At 48.7% G+C, this 18,438-nt stretch overlaps 4 protein-coding genes across 6 annotated transcripts; 2 read left to right on the plus strand and 2 right to left on the minus strand.

The window, feature by feature from the left end:
- Positions 1-474: 474 nt before the first annotated feature.
- Positions 475-4,039, minus strand: LOC101767005 (clumping factor A-like). The gene is made up of 2 exons (XM_004977884.1): positions 3,931-4,039; positions 475-980 (listed from the first exon to the last, which is right to left on the minus strand). Exons 1-2 carry the CDS (start codon positions 4,037-4,039, stop codon positions 475-477), a joined length of 615 nt encoding a protein of 204 aa, XP_004977941.1.
- On the plus strand, positions 3,410-8,729 carry LOC101761287 (myosin-11). Of its 3 annotated transcripts, XM_022828608.1 has the most exons (5): positions 3,410-3,910; positions 4,176-4,356; positions 4,645-5,059; positions 5,167-5,286; positions 7,268-8,729. In XM_022828608.1, the coding sequence occupies exons 3-5, from the start codon at positions 4,676-4,678 to the stop codon at positions 8,465-8,467; spliced, it is 1,704 nt and encodes a 567-aa protein (XP_022684343.1). In that variant the 5' UTR covers positions 3,410-3,910; positions 4,176-4,356; positions 4,645-4,675; the 3' UTR covers positions 8,468-8,729. The 3 variants fall into 3 exon arrangements, with proteins under 3 accessions (XP_022684343.1, XP_004975385.1, XP_004975386.1); XM_004975328.4 differs by lacking the exon at positions 4,176-4,356; XM_004975329.2 differs by lacking the exon at positions 3,410-3,910 and having other exon boundaries at positions 3,942-4,356.
- Positions 8,730-13,615: 4,886 nt separating this feature from the next.
- LOC101767401 lies at positions 13,616-15,783 on the plus strand. The gene has a single exon (XM_004977885.3). The coding sequence runs from the start codon at positions 14,159-14,161 to the stop codon at positions 15,008-15,010; it is 852 nt and encodes a 283-aa protein (XP_004977942.1). The 5' UTR covers positions 13,616-14,158; the 3' UTR covers positions 15,011-15,783.
- An 846-nt stretch (positions 15,784-16,629) lies between these two features.
- On the minus strand, positions 16,630-17,817 carry LOC101767801 (F-box/kelch-repeat protein At3g24760). The gene has a single exon (XM_004977886.1). The coding sequence runs from the start codon at positions 17,815-17,817 to the stop codon at positions 16,630-16,632; it is 1,188 nt and encodes a 395-aa protein (XP_004977943.1).
- Between the last annotated feature and the right edge of the window lie 621 nt (positions 17,818-18,438).

Raw genomic sequence — 18,438 nt, forward strand, 5'->3', positions numbered from 1 at the left:
GAGAGTTTGCGGCGAGTAGAGCGCATGTCGCGTGCAAGCGGAAAGTAAGCCGGAAAATAATTAGAAAAGTAACTTAGCTTGATTCGTGGATGATTGTTGACGAAGCCGTGATGGTCATTGATGAAGCCGTAATGGTTGTTGACGAAGTCGACTAGTCGGAGGAGATTCTGACTAGTTGTCGATGATGCGAAGTTTGCCCCGACTAATCTTTTAGTCGAGACGATGAATTGGAGTAGTTCGCCCTCGACTAGCCTTGTAGTCGAGACGAGTAGTAGAAGTAGTCGTCAGCGAGTGTCGCGATATGGTCGGAGTAGTCGTCGGTAAGCCGCCCGTAGTAGTCGGCGAATGCCGCGACTTACTCGGAGAAGTCGTCGGTGAGTGTCATGACGAAGTAGTCGTCAGTGTGTTGCCGAGCGAAGTAGTCGAGGAGAGTAGTCGAAGTCGTTGCCGAGCCGCCCGTAGTCGTCGGTGAGCTCACAATGTAGTTGAAGTCGTCGACGAGTTGCCCGTAGTCGACGGAGTCGTCGTCAAGCCGACCGTGGTCGTCGGCGTGCCCGCGACATAGTCAAAGAAATCATCGGCGAGCCGCCCGTAGTCGTTGGCGAGCTCGCGATGTAGTCGGACTTTCGAGTTGTAGTCGAACTCAGAGTCGCTGTCAGACTTCGAGTTAGAGTTGAAGCTGGAGTCGCCGTCGGACTCCGCGTTGCGGTCGAACCTGGAGTCGCCGTCGGACTCGGAATTGTAGCCAGACCCGGAGTCGCTGTCGGACTCCAAGTTGTAGTCGGACCCGGAGTCACCGTCGGACTTCGAGTTATAGTCGGACCCGGAATCGCTGTCGGACTCCGAGTTGTAGTCGAACCCGGAGTCGCCGTCGGACTCCGAGTTCAAGTCGTGGTCGAACCCGTAGCCGCCGTCGGAGTTCAAGTTCGAATCGCGGTCGAACCCGAAGTCGCCATCGGAGTACGAGTTTGCAGTCGAACCTTGATCCGAGGTTTAATTTGTCGATTTTCTCGACGAGATTTTCTGCTTCTTGTGGAAGAGAGTTCCCGTCAAGGCGCTTCTTCTCCTGGTTGTCGATGATGTAGCATTGGAAGGACCCAGTGTCGTCGGTGATGCAAAGTCAGGAGTCGAAGACGAAGGTTGCGCCTGCTTTGAAAGCGAACGCCGGCTTGAAGATGAGGTCCTTCAAGCTCGCTCGGTGATCTCGACGATCTCCCCCACGGTGGGCGCCAATGTCGGTGTTTTATACCGGCCGTCTACCAAGGGGTACCCGAGGTAGCAGAATGTCTAGCGGGGGATCGCCGGACCTGGAACTTGAAGGTAAAAGCGAGGACACGAGACACGGATTTAGACAGGTTCGGGCCGCCGGAGTAGCGTAATACCCTACGTCCTGTTTGGAGGTGCCCGTATATGGCGACCTGCGCTTGGGTGTTGAGGTGTGACCTGCCGAGCTAGGTAGCCCTGCCCTCCTTTATATACTCCAGGGGGCAGAGTACTAGTCGAATTACAAGGAGTTCTAGTAGGATTACACGGGATGAGTCCTAGTAGGATTACAGGGGAATCCTAGTAGGAGTCTGACTTCTTCCTTCCTTGCGGGTATTGGGGATGTATCCGACAGGGAGCGGTGGAGGCGGGCCTAGCGGCAGGGAGGTGCGGTGGGCGCCCAAGTCGCCCGGCTCGAGCAATGCGGGGGCGGGTGGAGCATCTCTCATGTACTTGCATTCTTTTAAAAAAGATTGAACTCCGGAACATATTTGCTTGCTATGCTACGGCCATGTTTAGTTACTCCTAACTCCCAACTTTGACACTATGCAAAAAGAAGATTCCCCATCACATCAAACTTGCGGTACATGCATGGAGTACTAAATGTAGATGAAATTAAAAACTAATTGCACAGTTTTGTTGTACTTTGCGAGACGAATCTTTTAAGCCTAATTAGTCAATATTTGGACAATAATTCACAAATACAAACGAAACGCTACAGTGTGCTACAGTGCTGTAACAGTAATTTGGCACCTCCCAAATTCCCCAACTAAACAAGGCCTACGTTACAATTAGCTTTGGCTCTTCAAACTTTAGCCATGGTACTCGTAGCTCTCCCTGGCTTCATTCCGCATGTGGCCTTACTGCCATGTGAACCCTGAACATTCCTGAGTTACTATTTGCAGTTGCAGCTTGATTGCCCCTGCTACAGAACGCAGAGTAGGGCATGTGCTGGAAGTACGCCGGCCACAGGGTCACACGTTTGGGTGTTCCCCCTTGGTCCGTAACGCGCTACTGAAAAAGTCCTTTCTTTGCGTTGCATTCTTGCAAGATTCATCTGAACCGTGATCAAAGCCTCAACTACTGCTGGCCCTATCAGAACATGGAGATGTTGCACTGGAATGAAACTAAAAGTATGTACCGGGAAAAAGAAAACACTATGGATTGGAGACTGGGACACAGGGGTATGGTAGAAGATCTAGGATCATCTGTGGCTGGATGGTGCTAGTATGGGTATTCATATGCATGCATTGGCGGAACACGACTGCCTAGGAAAGCCAATGTATAGTATTTGGCCATCCTGAGGGAGATGTAGGGCGTGCTTGGTCTCTGGCGGCATCCAGCCACGCCACACGGTGGCACCAAAACCATGGCACAAAAATCCAGCACCAAATGTGTGGCAAGAAAATCTTGAGCTGTGGCATATTGGAAAGCAACAAAATAATCTTTATTAGTGTAGCGAGAAAATCTTGAGCTGTGGCATGTCAGGAAGCAACAAAATAGATGGTTTTACACTTTTACAAGCACGCCCTTAAGTATGTAATAAGCTGAACAATTAGATGACGGATAGATGGATAAGATTGTGAACTGAAATAAAACTATATAACTTTATCCTAAGTCACACTATCTAAAGAACGACTAAGTTTATGTAAAAAAGATACCAATGTTTATAATGTCAGTATTCATGAAGTATAGTTTGACTTAGGATAATTTTAGAATTGAATTCTTTTATCAACTAGAGGCAGGAGCGGAGCCGGAATCAATCAAAAGGGGGTGCTGTGCCTCTTGTAATAAATCTAACTTCATGGTTTATATGTGAATTAAAAAGCTAATTTTACTTGAGAAATACATTGGCTCAGGAGCAACCCAGCAGATTACTAAAGGAACGCATATCACCAGCTTGTGTTGAGCGTTACCGTCTTACCGATCAATGTAATCTCACTGAGAGATGCCACTTGACAATTGTTGAAATTCATACCCATACACACTACGTCATAATATGCATATCTGTAAAAATATTACGTAAAAGCATCTTTACACGTGCATAGCGCAGTGGGTGGAAAAGGGGAAAAAAAACCAAGAACACAAGGACCGCAACTGCAACGGCACGGCGCATGTGCTCAGCCTGCCAGCCACGGAGCCACGGCCGGCCCCCATCTTCTTCCTCTGGCCCCCCTGGTTTGGAAGCGTACAGTGCACCAGGATCCCCGCCGCACGCCGCCGCCCTACTCCTCCTACTCGTGCCCCGCACCTCGGCGGCCGTAGCGTCGCGTACGCCCACGCTCCACCACCACCATCGGCCGGCCGGCCGGCCGGCCAGCCGTTCCCGACAAGCCCCAATCATACGAGGCACCCACCCCGGGCCGGGACGACAGCTCACGCGCGCTGCCCGCCCCTGGCCTCGAGCAGCGTCGACACATACACGCACGCGTACGCCACACACCACAGCGTACACGCCCCGGCCGAGCGCACTGACCCATCATCCCTGTCCCCTCCGTCCGTTCCATTCCATCACCCCCACCCGTGCGAGCTGAGCAGAAGCTCCAAAGCCCTCATGATGGCGGCACCAGCCAGAGCCAGCAGCAGCGGCTGATCGGCCGAGCTCGGGCGGACAGGCGGGCAGGCACGCCAGGCAGCTCATCAATGGGTACGCCACTCGGGGCTCACCTCTCCTGCCTCCTCTCTTCTCCTCCTCCTTCCTTCTTCCGCCTTTTCTTTTGCGTTCCCCTGCTTTTCCCCCTGCGATCTCGAGGTTCTTGCTCAGTCCTGCTGCCATTCTTTGGGGGGCACCACACATTGCCTTCCATCGCGTATTCGCTTGGTTTGGTTCTTGGCCCTTGGAACTGTGTGTTCCTCGGCCTCCGCGAAAGCTGTTTCCCTCACCCTTTTCTTTATCTCTTTGCCATTTTCAGCTCCACATTTTAATCCATAGCATCCCCCGCCCGCCCCTGTGATTTTCGGTTCCTTTTTCGCGCATTTTCGAGACGATTCAGCCGCATCTTCAGTCGTCGTCGGTTCAAAGCCGGGACGGGGGAGGAAGGACGAATCTTGGTTCCCAAATCCCAATGGCCTCCTGTGCTTAGCTTAACAAAGGTGTGTTCCTCTCTGTGTGTGACGGTCACATCGACCGCTTTCGCTCGCCAGTTCTTGCTCCCCTGCTTGCTTCTTATTCCTTCTTTTAAAAAAGCTGCATCGATTCCATCCTTTTACCGCTTTTGCTTTCGCTGTCCCTCTTTCCGCTTTGATCGTTCTGACTGATGTGACAGTCTCTCATCATGAGCATCTCCCCATCTTCTTGACCGCATCAGTAGTGGCCAGCGAGACTGAGCACTGATTGACACCAGCCGCATTGCGCTCTGCTTGTTTTTGGCTGCTGCGCAGGAGGAGGTGAGAAGAACCTTGGGAGATTGCAATGCCGAGGCGGGGTTCGGGGGAGGGAGCTGCCGGCGACGAGGCTGCCGCGGCGGCTGCGGTGAGGCTGGCCCACAAGATCCGGAAGCGCCGCGCGGTGTCGTCGTCGGGGGCTTCGGACCCGGCGGCCGGGAGGAGGCTGCGGTCCAGGCGGCCCGCGGTGCTGCTGCCGCGGCGCCGGGCCGGCGCCGGGGACATGTCAGAGTCGTCCCGGAGCCGGCATTGCCGTGGCGGTGCCGACGGGGCGCGGCCGCCGCCGGCGTCGACGTCGGCAAGGAGGCTCGTCGACGCGTTCTGGCAGAATATGGACAGGGGTATGCTGCTTGAAGCGGACGCCGCGGGGGCGCGCCGGAGCTTGGTTCCCTGGAGCGGCGGGTCCACGGAGGTGAGCGGTGGCGAATCGAATCGGTTCAGCAAATTGATGATTTCGTCGCGCTATTTGGGGGCATTTGTGAGTGACCACCAGTTGGTATTTTCTGTCTTGTGATTCAGATGTCCAAGAGGTCAAGAAGCCGGAGCAAGATTTTGGAGGCAGATGGCAAGGGTAGCCGGCGCAGCGGCTATGGCCGGTGGTTTTCGGCCGATATGATGAGCAACGGCAGTACGATGGAGGTAACAAAACCAGAAATTACAATTTGCAAAGCTCTGACTGTAGTGCAATTACAATTTGCAAAATCACAATTTGGTCAATTCAGCTGAAAATTGTCGCCTGAAAAATCGTGAAAACTTCTATGCATTATGCTACTCTGCGTCATGTTGTGAAAATGGTTTTGTTTGGATGAACAACACCGCTAAGTTCCAAAGCTACTTTCTTGATTCAGTCATTATTGAAGTGACTATTTTTTCACTAATTTAACCAAAATGGTAAAGGATGGAGTGTCTGCATAGGCTCTGAGTTCTCCAGCTATGATCTAAAAAAAGTGAAGTCCTCGAGCTTCCTATGATGCATAAAAAAACAACTAATTGGAAGAAAAGTAATCTCTAGCTTTGGAAAGGTGATAGCTTTTAACACTCTATCCCAATGTAGTACACTAGTTGGTTTTGATAATTTTGTTGTGCTCTATTCCAATGCTCTAAGGAAGCATTATTTTGACCACCCGAGAATAGTAGGCTTCGTAGGAAGGTGCTAAACTGCTAACTGTTGAGTTCCGAAGCTACTTATGAATTTGAGCAATGCCAACCTGGATTTAAGTAAAAGGAAAGGAGTGTATTACTTCAGAATGGCTAAAACTTTTCACACATCATTCATAGCCGTACACCATCAGGGGCAAGTTTATTCTGAAGATGAATGCTTAGCCAGCTTCCAAAGCTATATATTTTCTTGATTCAGTCAGTATTGAAGTGATTACTACAAATTTGAAGTAACTTAACCAAAGAAGATAAAGGTGCTGTGTCTGAATAGGTTCTGAGTCTGAGTTATCAAGCTACTCATGGTATTTAATATAAACCTTGCTAGTTGTAAGAATAAGATATCTTCCACTCGAAAAAGGTAATATATCTTTTGACACCAAAGTTAGTTTCCATAAGTTCAATATGCTATTCCCAGGTTCCAAGAAATCTTGTTTGTGACTTCCTAATAGTTGCTCTCTGGATAGTGCACTGCATAGGTGCCGACTTTGAGTTCTGAAGCTACTTAAAAATTTAGAGAACAGCGACCTAGTTCCATGTAAAAAGGAATGTTTCACTTCAGAAAGGTGAAAACTTTTGGCGCCTCATTCAGACATAGGACACCTTTAAGTGCAAGTTGATTCTGTAAGCATGAAAGCAGTGGAAATGTGAGGCGCGTCTCCAAGGAGGCATTTTGATATGCACATGCATCTTGTCCACTTCTGCAACTGGCTATGAGCTAGCTTGTACCAGCTTAATTGTTTATTATACTGATGAAGTGGCTCAGCACGAGTCAATGATACTTTGTTCATGGCTAGGCTGTTAGGGAGGAATGAGGATTAGTTATTGAGCAGTAGTTGCCTTTTAGGTATATGGGGTGTAAACACATTGGTTAAGAGTTGAACAACCTTGGAAGTTGGAACTTGAGAAAGCAAATTGGATGGGGTTGCAAGGTTGGTTGAAGCTAATATTCAATTAAAAATAATCCAACCTGATGCTTGAGGACCAGGACAATCTCAGAGATCTTTGATTATGTGGTTAACATGTGTTTCATTTTTAGTTTTTTTTCCCTTCTCCGGGGCAGGGAATTAAATTTCAGTCATGCTGCCTTTTCCTTTTTTTGATAAAGGATATCAGTATGCGTCTGATTTGTGCTTACTTGGTGTTTTTATATCAACTACGAATACTACTGAAGACATAATATTGGTATACGGTATACCGGTATATTACTTTTACTAGATGTACAGTATCACACTGTTTATCTACCATAAGTGAGTTTATGAGGCTTTAAAAGTCTAACAAACTTTCTCGAATATGATGTATTTCTTCTTGCTTAGTACAATCTAGACATTGTAAAATGACAGTCACTAGTTGGTGGTTTAGGAAAAACTGCTGAATTTGTTCATTTCATATTAGTAAATTCATTGTTCTCTAATAATGATAGCACTTGTCACTGAAGTTACAAATATTTGTTAATGTTTTTCAGGTAGGTACATGCTCCCAAGATGATGTTTCAAGATGTCCTGAGGAGAAAACATTCAACCTGCAGGATCTGCAGAACAGCTTGATTGCATCTAAAGAACTTGTGAAAGTACTAGCCCACATCTGGGGACCTGGAGAACTGAATCCGTCAACTGTATCACTCATTTCTGCATTGCGTTCTGAGCTTGATGTTGCTCGTGCTCATGTGAGGAGGCTTATGAGAGAACAAAAATCAGATGCCCACGAAATCAAGGGCTTAAAAAAGCAACTAACAGAAGAAATGGAATCTTGGAAGGTCAAACAAAAGGAAAAGGCTGCAAATGCTCTTCAATTCATAGTTTCGGAGCTGGACAGTGAGAAGAAGTCAAGGAAAAGAGCAGAGAAGGCAAACAAGAAACTAAGCGTTGCCTTAGCCAACACTGAAACCTCACTGCAGGCAGTGACAAAAGAACTTGAAAGGGAGAGGAAATCTAAAGAAAGGGTTGAGAAGATCTGCAGCGAGCTCATCAGAGGAATCGACGAGGACAAGGCCGAGGTGGAGGCATTGAAGAGAGAAACTGAGAAGGCACAAGAAGAGCTTCAGAAAGAGCGTGAGATGCTTCAGTTAGCGGATGAGTGGCGCGAACAAAGAGTTCAGATGAAGCTGCTGGAAGCACGGCTACAGTTTGAGGAGAAGAATGCAGCTGTTAATCAGCTGCGCGACGAGCTCCAAGCGTATCTGGATACTAGGCAAGAGCAGGAACCAGTAACTGATCCAATGCAATTGTCCCATGCATCTGAAACTAGCGCAGCTGCAGCTGATGCAGTTGCTTGCAGAAATGGTGGAAACTGCAGCGAAGGCAGCACAGACGATGCATCAGAAGGCAGTGAAATGCACTCGATTGAGCTGAATGTCGATGGCATTGGCAAGACTTACACCTGGAGCTACACTCCTTCCTCAAAAGGCAGGCAGAGGCATGAATCCTTTTCAGATAGAGGGATGGATGGTGCCAATTCGTGCCGCTTAGAGCGAAGCTTTCGGGACATGGATGACGAATTGGAGGGAGACTGGGCAGAAGGGTGTAGCAACGGGATGCTGAACTTTGAGCATGATGAGGAGAGGTATCAAGCAATCAAGAATCTAAGGGAGCAGATGCTGGCTGGATCAGGGTTCATCCTGTCACAGGGTAGAGAAAATGATGAAAGGGAGTACTGTGGCTTGTAACATAAATGAAAATGAACACAAATTTAATAGTGCTGTGTCATATGGATCGCTGTTTGATGCTAGATCGAAGTGTTCAAGACAGCATATATATATAGTCAAGGTTCTTTGTGGATGAGTTTCCTCTGGTAAATGTCTTGTGCTCTTGAAAGTTGGGGTTATGGGGCTGGTGTATTCATGTTCAGTTCCATGGTTTTTACGTCCTGTATGTGTGTTACAGTCGATGTGCAGGGCTGAACTAAAATCACAAAGAATAGTTTGCCAACTTTGTGAGATTTCTAGTCCATTTTGACTCCTTTAGTAATCGCCAAAATCTGGTTTATTTCCCTCAACTCTAAAATCAGACACTATACACCTTCGACTCTTCAAAAATAGATAAAAAAAATACTCTCGATCCACTTATATATGTGAAAGTTACGATTTTTTAAGATGTGCTCATAGAAAAGAGATAAATTATTGACGCAGAAGGAAAGATTATCCTCTTGGTAGGATATTTATATAGATCGTCCACGTGACGGCAACCTTAGGCTAATCCCAGTGGTAGTTTCATAGAGGTTTCATGCATATTAAATAAGGTGACACATCAGCATATGTGATGACATGGCATGGTAGTTATGAAGTGAGAGAGGGAAGGAGTTTCATCAGGATGAAATTGTGTATACACTGTTTCCAAGACTATGAAACCTATTGAAACTTGCATTGGGGGCTATAGAGTTTCATTTCATCTAACCATATCCAATCACATGCCTCACAATTAAATGTTATGGGCATCCTATGAAATCGTGAAATGAAACTGTGCACTGGGACTCTCTGTTTCATTCATGAGAATACACCTCATGGGATGATGTGGCATCCTTGGAAACAGTGCAATGAAACCTTGCACTGGGACTAGCCTTAGGATCTAGTATTTATTAATATTTTAAAGCGGCATATAAAAAGTTTTAAAAATTCAATATTTTGGTGGCGACTGGGCTCTACTTGGGCTGCCCACAAAATTAGGCTCGTGCACTTTAGCCCCACACCCTCCTCACTCACCCTACTAGGCCTAGTTGGCCTGATGAAGCTGTTGTTTGTACTTTGTACTATTCTGTGGGTCGTGCCGTCGTGGGCTCGTGGTTAATTTCCTCGTCCTCTACAAACCTAATTTCCTCGTCCACGTAAAGAACTCATATGGTACATACTGGACTATGCTTTTGAGCCATTTGCATGGCATATCACGATGACACGATCCAAATAACACAGGAATACCATATTGCCGCAAAATCATAAGTGGACAAAGGAAAAATATTTTTCTACATTCTACTAATGTTTAGCTAATCCATCATTGATGTACCATGTACCAATGGTATGAGGTAAATGCTACAGTTGTTTATTAACAATGTTCAAGTAGCTCATGGTCAATATTCCATTGATTCATATTTATGTGTCCAATAGTACTTCAATGGAAAAAGAATTGACATGAAAACTTCAAGGAAATCAAGAAGAACAATTGAATTGTATTATTAGACAATAAAATTTCATCATATCATTCAAGCAATGCAAAACTGTTGCACAAGTCATCTAAAAAGTGCTATCAAGAAACCCAGTTTGTTACCCGAACAATAAAGTTAATATATATTGCAAAAAAATTGTTCCACCATTTGAAATTTCCGTTGTGAGGGGGGAGGGTTTGAACAAATCGCTTCCAATCGATTATAACTAAGCTGACTTTATTGCAGCTGCCTGCAATTTTGGTGCATAGGGAACTTTGACTGGGATGGGCGGCACCTATAGATAGATTAGGTCACTCTCGGTGAATAGTATCATTAGCATTAATTATTAGGTGCCACCTAGAACATTTGATGATATGCCAAGTAGTTAAAGAAGAGAGATGAAAGTGGTATCTTGATAGATATATAGCTTGAGTACGAAAATAACTTATTGTAGACCCCACACATTTTGGGCCCATTGTCATAGACATAATTCATACAATAAATTTGTTTTTTTTTTCACGAAAGAGTTCATATAATAATTAATTGACTTGTGACTCCTAACAAACAACATCATGATACTATGCATTATAAAAAGTTTTATCATTCTCTTCTCAAACGAAATTGTGTATTCGATAAAGGCTGTAAGCAAGAATAATGAGCTGGGTGTGAGGAGTCGGGTCAAGCTACGGAAAACAAACTTAGTTAGGGTGTTCGACAATGTTCTTTCTAAGAAAAATGGCTGTCCAACAATGTTTGTGGGCTAGTATTGACTTAGGACCCGTTTCCATTTCCATTTGATCCAGTTCCACCAACCTGACCTGATCAGGTCTGAGGAGTTGGGGTGTTTGGTATGGCAATAATCAAGATCTTTTGAGAATACGGGAGCTAAGGCCATGCCATTGCGTTCATTCTGCTTTTTTCCAGGGCCATTGCTCTGACAACGAAGTGTAGGATATAATCTTTTTTCCAGGGCCTCTCTTATGAGCAGTTGAACTGATGATCACAAACTTGCAAGAGTGGACTAGTGGAGCAGTGCAATTGGTAGGCTTATGATCGGATCTACTATTATCTATTCATGCAGCAATTCTTTAACCTTTTTAGTTAATGGAGCATAACAATCGCCATCCTAGCGTGATGATGATTTAAGCATGACCTGAGTACAACACTTAGCGTCTTCTTCGGCACTGTAATTCCCAACTAATACGACCCTTTGCGTCCCGCAAAATTGTGTCCCAAACACGTAGGTAATCATGATCAGGCTACCAGATTTAGTGCTTTTTAGCATCTCTTCACGAGCAGCCGACAATTTTCTAGTATATACAATTTGTATTTTTCCAATAATTTCACTAAATCACCAACAAGCCAATTGCCCATAGTTTTAGTGGGTAATCCAAATATACTAAAAATCATTGGCCACTAGCAAACAAAATGATAGAGAAAGTTAGTAATATCAATATTTTCTCGTGATGGTGTCTAAGCACGTTTTTCCTTTTTTTTCAAAGTACCTTAACGCGAGATGAGCATCAAAAGAGGTTCAAGAATCTGTTTTCTTTTTATAAGGGCTAAAAATAATCACTTATTTTTTTTGCTTTTTTGACCCGTATTGTAGGGTGGACCTCGAAAGATAGGAAAGATCTCCATCCAAGCCGTAAGAATAAGCACAACCTTAAAGCCTTTGCCATCCAGAAATGACAGCAAGGATAAAGTTTGCTAAGGGCAACTTTTAGAGTATGTTCATTTCACAGGGAGTAAGCGAGAACAAAATGTTCCCATTGTTGCAAGAAATTAAAGAAGCTGCAGCGAGAATAGAGAATGGGAAGGAAGAAGGGGGAAAGAATAGGAGGAAAAAAGAAAACAAGGAAGAAAAAAGAAAAGAAAAAGGAAAAAGATAGGGGTATTATGGACATTGCATATTTTTATCCAATTGAAATAATCAGGAGAAGTCGTTTTGCTAAATGTTTTCCTAACCGGACAAGCTGGAGCAAAAAAAAAGCTGCTCCACCAGAGGAGCCACAGCTGGAGCTGTTTCAGCCACAGCCACAGCCCTGCCAAATAAGTCTTTATTTGTTCCACGTCTAAAATAGGAACATTATACTGTTTGTGGGATGAACCAGAGAGGTTCACATAATGCCATGTGGGAAGTTAGTTGGGGATGCAGCAAGTTGATAGTGGTTGTGTACGGTTGGATAGGGATGGCCATAAGCGTCTCAAAGCAGCTCCCCTACAATTTTCGGTGCATGGGTCCTTACGGCAAGTATATTGGTGTCATCTAATAGGTAATATCATGCATGGATATGTAATCTTGAGACGACTCAACAGACAACCCGTGCAATGAGTTGTCTGGCATAACTATATAATTCCTTACTTTATGCATATGAAAAAAGAAATATTATGAGTTGCATGGTAACAACAACTCGAACAGTGGTTGTTGAGTTGTCTCGTAATCCTAAATTTAACTCATGAGGCGATTATTTAGCGAAACGACATCTTTCTCTCTCCTTGTTCTCTCTCCACATCATCAAACATCCTATATGACACTGCATAAGACGACCTATAAAACCACTGACGTGTAGTAATATACTTACCTTTAATAAACAATTGCGTGCATTCGTGCATTTTGCTACAGCCCATTACTCCGACAACGAACTGTAGGGCAACGGTCTCCCTCTGAATATGAGCAATCGAATCGATGATCACGAACGAAGTTGCAAGAGTGGAGTAGTGGAGCACTGCAATTGTTGCGCGGTAGGTCACGTGATGATTATAGGATCTACTCGTATCCAGGCATCTACATCGAGTCTTTCACATTTTGTGTTGCACTTGCACAACAGCCGTCATGTTAGCGTGGTGATGATTTAAGCATGACATGTGTACAACACTACTTGGCCCCTAGCTTCCACGGCACTGGAATTCCATGAGAATCCTATGAGCTCGATCAGTCGTACGAAATTCCCGTGTTTAAACACGCCATCTTGCTACAAACTGAGCGAGGTCTACCAAAAAAAATGCTTAATGCATCATGTGCTTGGCACTCGAACCCTTAAAAGAAATAGCTGAAATCTCATTCAACCTAGTGCACTAAAACATTATTGTACTTGTACCCATGTCTGACTGCACGTCGGCGTGCAAAATTCCTATTGGGCGTGGGCGCCGCTACCTAATTACAGCGAATGGACACACATCATGGAACGACTCGACCCACTTGCAACCCCTATCCGTTCCAACCCCTTCAATCCCCTTCTTCTAGAGTCTAGACGCATGCAACGACCGACAATAGGAGGGCGGGGTGAAGGTGGCCACGGCGGGAGGTAGGCGGAGCAGATGGCGGTCGCCGGCCGTGAGCGGCGGTAGAGGCCGGTGGTGGTAGGGTGGAGGGGGATTAGGGTTAGGAATTTGGGTTTCTAGGTTTGAGGGTCTTGCATGGTCGCTGGTCGGTGAGATTATTAGAGGCGGCAGGGGCGGCAGCAGGTCTGGCGGTGGTGGCGGATTGTGGGTGGCGAAGCCAGGCGTAGATGGCACTGGCGGTGGGGGGCGAGTGACGGCAGTGGTAAGGGAAGGGCGCGGCACGGCGACTGGTGGTGGTCAGCGATGGCGGGGTGAACGATGTATCATTGGAAGCGAGAAAGAAGAAAGAAGGAACATGCAAGAAACAAGAATAACAGTAAGAGGGATGTGCAGTCGCTGGTAGCCACTAGCAGTCGAACGATCGCCGTCTAATGGTCCCCGTCGGCATGCTCTGATCATGGCATGGCAGGAATACACATTTTGGTTACCGGGGCCACATTAGATGGTCATTTTCCTCACACGTACGGCAAAACATCATTCCAACATGACGACGATCCCCGGAGACCAAGAAAACGCCACCGGGTCACTCCCACGCCGCCTGCGACCGCCGCCACCATCCCCGAGGACCTGCTCGTCTCTGAGATCCTGGCGCTCCTCCCCGCCGAATCCCTGCTGCGCTCCGGGTCCGTTGTTTGCCGCTCATGGCGCGCCGCCGTCAGGGACCCCGCCTTCATCCGGCGCCACCTCGAGCTCTCTCGCGCCAGGCCACCAACCATGCTCGCCATCTCGTGGCCGATGGACGAGAAGGAGGAGGACGACGACGAAGAAGAAGCGACGACGGTGACGCCCCCGCGGGTCCGCGCACTGCAACGGCCTGGTCGCCGTCACCGCGTCGACGGGCCATACGGCGCACACCACCGTGTGGAACCCAGCAACCATGGAGTCCGTCGCCGTGCCGACGGAGAGCCCCAACGTCGGGCCGTTTACCATGATTACGTCGGCCGTCGCTGCCATCGGCTTCGACCCTCGGACAAACGGGTACGTGCTGTCAAGGTTCTTCTACCGGGTCAACCGCATATTCACCGACGGGCGCTCTGGCTCGGTCGTCGTGGAGTACGACGACGTCGGCCACGAGGTCCTCAGGCTGGGCGCCGGTGCCGGCGCCGGCTGGAGGTTCACCGAGAACGCGCCGTTCCCCATCGACGACTCGGTGCCGCCAGTCTGCGTGCGCGGCGCTATCTACTGGGCCGCCATGGACCCGTCCGCGTCCGGCGAGGACGACGTCGACGACGACGGCATCGCGAACATCCTGCTCCGGTTCAGCCTGCGCGACGAGACGTTCGCGGTCTTCCCGCTGCCTCCTCGCGTCAGGTCCGTCGGCCGGCGCAACCGCGTGGCGGAGCTCGCCGGGGAGCTGTGCCACGCGCACGCCACCGCGCCCACGGCCTTCGACGTTTGGGTGGCTACTGGCGACGACGAGCCCGGCAGGCCGGCGTGGTGGCTGCGCTGGCACGTGGACTTCTACCGCCCGGTCGACTTCGTCGCGCCGCTCGCCGTGGACGCCGGCGGCGTGCTGCTGATGTCCGTGGACGAGGAGGACATGTACAGGTACGATAAGAGGAACAGGGTGTTGGAGAAGGTTGCGGACGTGCAGCAGGTGTCACGGCCCGTGCGGTGGAACGGAAGCGGCGGCCGAGGAGAAGATGACGTGATCCCTTCGTGTGCCGCCGCGGAGCTTCTTGTCCCCTGCGTCGAAAATCTGGTGTCGATTACATCATGTAACAACTGAGACACACCAGGCGTGTTACAATGAGTTATTTTTGTTCTGGAGTCTTGACAATGGATGCACGCTCAAGGTAGGTGAACACTGCCATGCAGCAATTACGCAGTGGGCTCCATATAGGACACGGCAGCATCTCACGGGCTGCTAGAGAACAAAAAGGAATGGCTGGCAATGGCATTTGCAATCATATTGTGCTGCACGGTGTGCATATAAAAAGCACCATCCCCTGATCGGAAACTTCAGTAACACAGCTGAGAGCTGCTCGCGGCAAGCAATCCACTTCCACAAAGGTGACTGTTAGGAAACCAATGGCGGCCATGCCGTCTGTGCCAGCGCTTCTTCTCGTCGCCGTCATTCTTGTGGCCGCGGTTGCAGTGCCGGCGGCCGGTGCCGGCTACATCAACCCGCTCAATGCAAACAGGCCGACGTGCCCTCCACGCGGCAGCTGCGCTGCGCCGGGCGCACCCTACACCGACCGGGGCTGTCATCGTATCTACCACGACCCGGAGTGCTAGCAGCTAGCGAGAAAGATTTGTGTGTGCCTACGGGACAAGAGTCAGCCGGTGTTGGTTGCTCAACCTTGACTGCCAATTTGATTCATTTCCTTGAAATATATATGTTTATGGTAAATTATGTCGATGATTTATTCTTACTTTATTTTAGTATTTTGTAACCTGCTTCTGCCTGAAAAAAAATGTGGTATTGTGAGCCAGGGAGTCCTTGTAATAAAATTGTAAGTCTGTAAAATATATATAATCTTTGATTGTACTTTGCCTTTACCTTTTGAGTACGTCAAGTGTTTGAAGCACTATGGTTAGGGCGAATTCGGCTAATTGGGTTTCCTGTACTCGAGTTCGAGTACTTGACTCGATAGGAGTGCTCAAATTTTTTTGGATTCATTTCAAAATTCTTTTAGTGGTAAGTGACATGCTCATCGACAATGAAAAGAGTAGGAGACGGCTGACCTGGTGGAGAGAAGAAGATGGGTCGGTGCCAAATCTTTACTGCACCCATATCCAAACACGAATTGGTATTTGCTACCTCGTTGAATTCCATCTAGCAATTTCATCTAACATTCAAACAATTGCTTTGGTATTGTTACCTATTTCTAAAACCAGCTTGATTTGGTATTGAACCCTTCAATACGAAGCCCTCCAATATCAAGATCCAATCATAGCCTAAGTGATTATGCTGTGATGGCTAGAACCAACTAAATCTTCTTTTAGCGGGATGTGTACATCCTATTTGTATGTGCATTTTCCTAATACAAACGAAGCTCAATGTGCCATGTACCAACAAGATTCCATTAATACACGAAATGAATTAAGTTTTTTTTTGTCAAATCTTCCAGTTCAGGTTTGATTCATGAGTACTCCCAATTTTCTAGATTTTATATAGGAATGAACGATACTTTTCTTTCAACGATCACAATCACATACAGGAAGAAGACGATCCAAAAGCACACACTCAGTACAACACCCACTATAGTCCCACGATTGAGTCTCTCACAGGCTTAAGTACGAATGCTTTTGAGTATGCTACGGTGTGCATATGTGGAAGGTCGCAGCAGCAGGATAGCCTGAAACTGCTCTGAACTGTTGAACACAATGCCAACCCTTGATAGCTCAGTCCGTGTGGAGGTGATTACGGAGGAGGACGGGAGAGCAGAAGGCCACCATCCGGCGGAAGCGACTCCTGCCCGCCGGCGCGGGCAGAGGTGGCAGCCTGCTCCACCTGCACGCCATCTCGTCTCCGTCGTCGTCGATCACCTCGCAGACGCAGGCCGGGTACCCCCTGTGCTCCTCCTCGCTCAAGACGTAAAGCAAGCCGTCCTGCCCCACGCACCGAACGCTTCCCGGCAGCACGCCGGCGGCCAGATCCGCCGGCATCTCCCCAATCTTGCTCGCCGCCAGCGTGCGCGGCTCCACGTCCCACACCCCCAGCGCGCATCTCCCTTCCTCCACTCCAGCCAACACCAGCCTCCGCCCCCGGTGCCCCGTCGCCACGAACGCCGCCACCAACCCCGGCACCGGGCACAGGTTGTGCGGCGCCGTCCACGCTCGCCGTGCCAGGTCGAACGCCGACACGGTGCACGAGTAGATCCCGCACACGAAGAAAAAGCGGTCCCCGACCAGCGCCGAGGAGAGTGACAGGGAGGAAGAGCTCCCCGTCCTGAGCTCCTCGGGGAGGGGCGCGGCCTGCTCCCATTCTCCTCCTGCGGCGGCACCGTCGCCGCGGCGATCGTACTCGTAGAGCTCCGTGGGAAGCCTGTCCTCGATGTCCACAAGGCCCCCCGGGAAGCCCCCGCCACCGATGACCAAGAACAGGTGGCGGCGCTCAGAGCTTGGGCCCGAGGGCACCGCGGCGATAACGGGGTTGCACCGTGAGGAAGCGAGGGGCGGGGCGTGGCGCCAGGCGCCGTCGCGCAGGAGCGGCGCGAAGGCGAGGTGGGAGAGGGAGGGGGCAGTGAAGGCGAAACCCCCGGCGCCGGCGACGCAGTCGGTCGGGAGGGTGAAGGAGACCCACGACGACGGTTCGTCGGGGTCGTAAGCAACGGCGTTGCGGCCGATGCGCGGGACGCCGGCGTTGCTGCGGCCGTGCAGGAACAGCCAGGGGCGGCCTTGTTTCAAGGAGGGGCTTGCTCGGAGGGCGGCGCGCCATGCTTTGCAGACGGCGGTGGCGCGGAGCATGGAGCGGAGCGGCAGCTTGGACAGGATCAGCGCCGTCAGGTCCCTCCCGAGACGATCCCAACACGCGTCCGTATCTGCATCCCCATCCCCGTCCTCCCGCCACTCCCCCGACCCGTCGCTCATGCCAGCAAATGCCTTTGGTAACCTGCTTTGTCCGTTCGGTGAGCTTGTCTGCTTGGCTTGCCTGGTGCTTGGTCTAGGCTCCATTTATACTACCAGGGCCCTGGAAAATTATGAAATTAAACGACATAAGATCCAACTTTTTTTTTTGAGGAAGTCTTCAACTCAATTATCAAAATAATTTTTTATTCACCACTAACCAAGTATGGATATTGCTGAAAACAAAAGCTTCCTTAGCCCCGTTTGGTTACTTTTACTTATTTTTAAGCACCCGTCACATCGAATGTTTAGATACTAATTAGAAGTATTAAATGTAGACTATTTACGAAACCCATTATATAAGTGGAGGCTAAACGGCGAGACGAATTATGGATTGCTGAATTGCTCATTGACCGGACGAGGAGGTGTAATGGAGGCTTATATGCGTAACTTAGTACCTTATTTGTGAATACTAGTTGCTAAGGCCTGAGTAGTTGCATTGCTTAATAGGTTTCGGTAAAAGTCGAGTGATCTCCTTTCACTCGCGAGTTATAGGAGTTGAATGTTTCAGATTTGTCGAAACTATAAGGACGACGGACGAGGCCAAGGCTTGTGTTCGATGCTTGTTGGATTGCCCCGTCTGTC

The sequence above is a fragment of the Setaria italica genome, chromosome VII, assembly GCF_000263155.2.
Source record: "Setaria italica strain Yugu1 chromosome VII, Setaria_italica_v2.0, whole genome shotgun sequence".
Classification (NCBI taxonomy): domain Eukaryota; kingdom Viridiplantae; phylum Streptophyta; class Magnoliopsida; order Poales; family Poaceae; genus Setaria; species Setaria italica.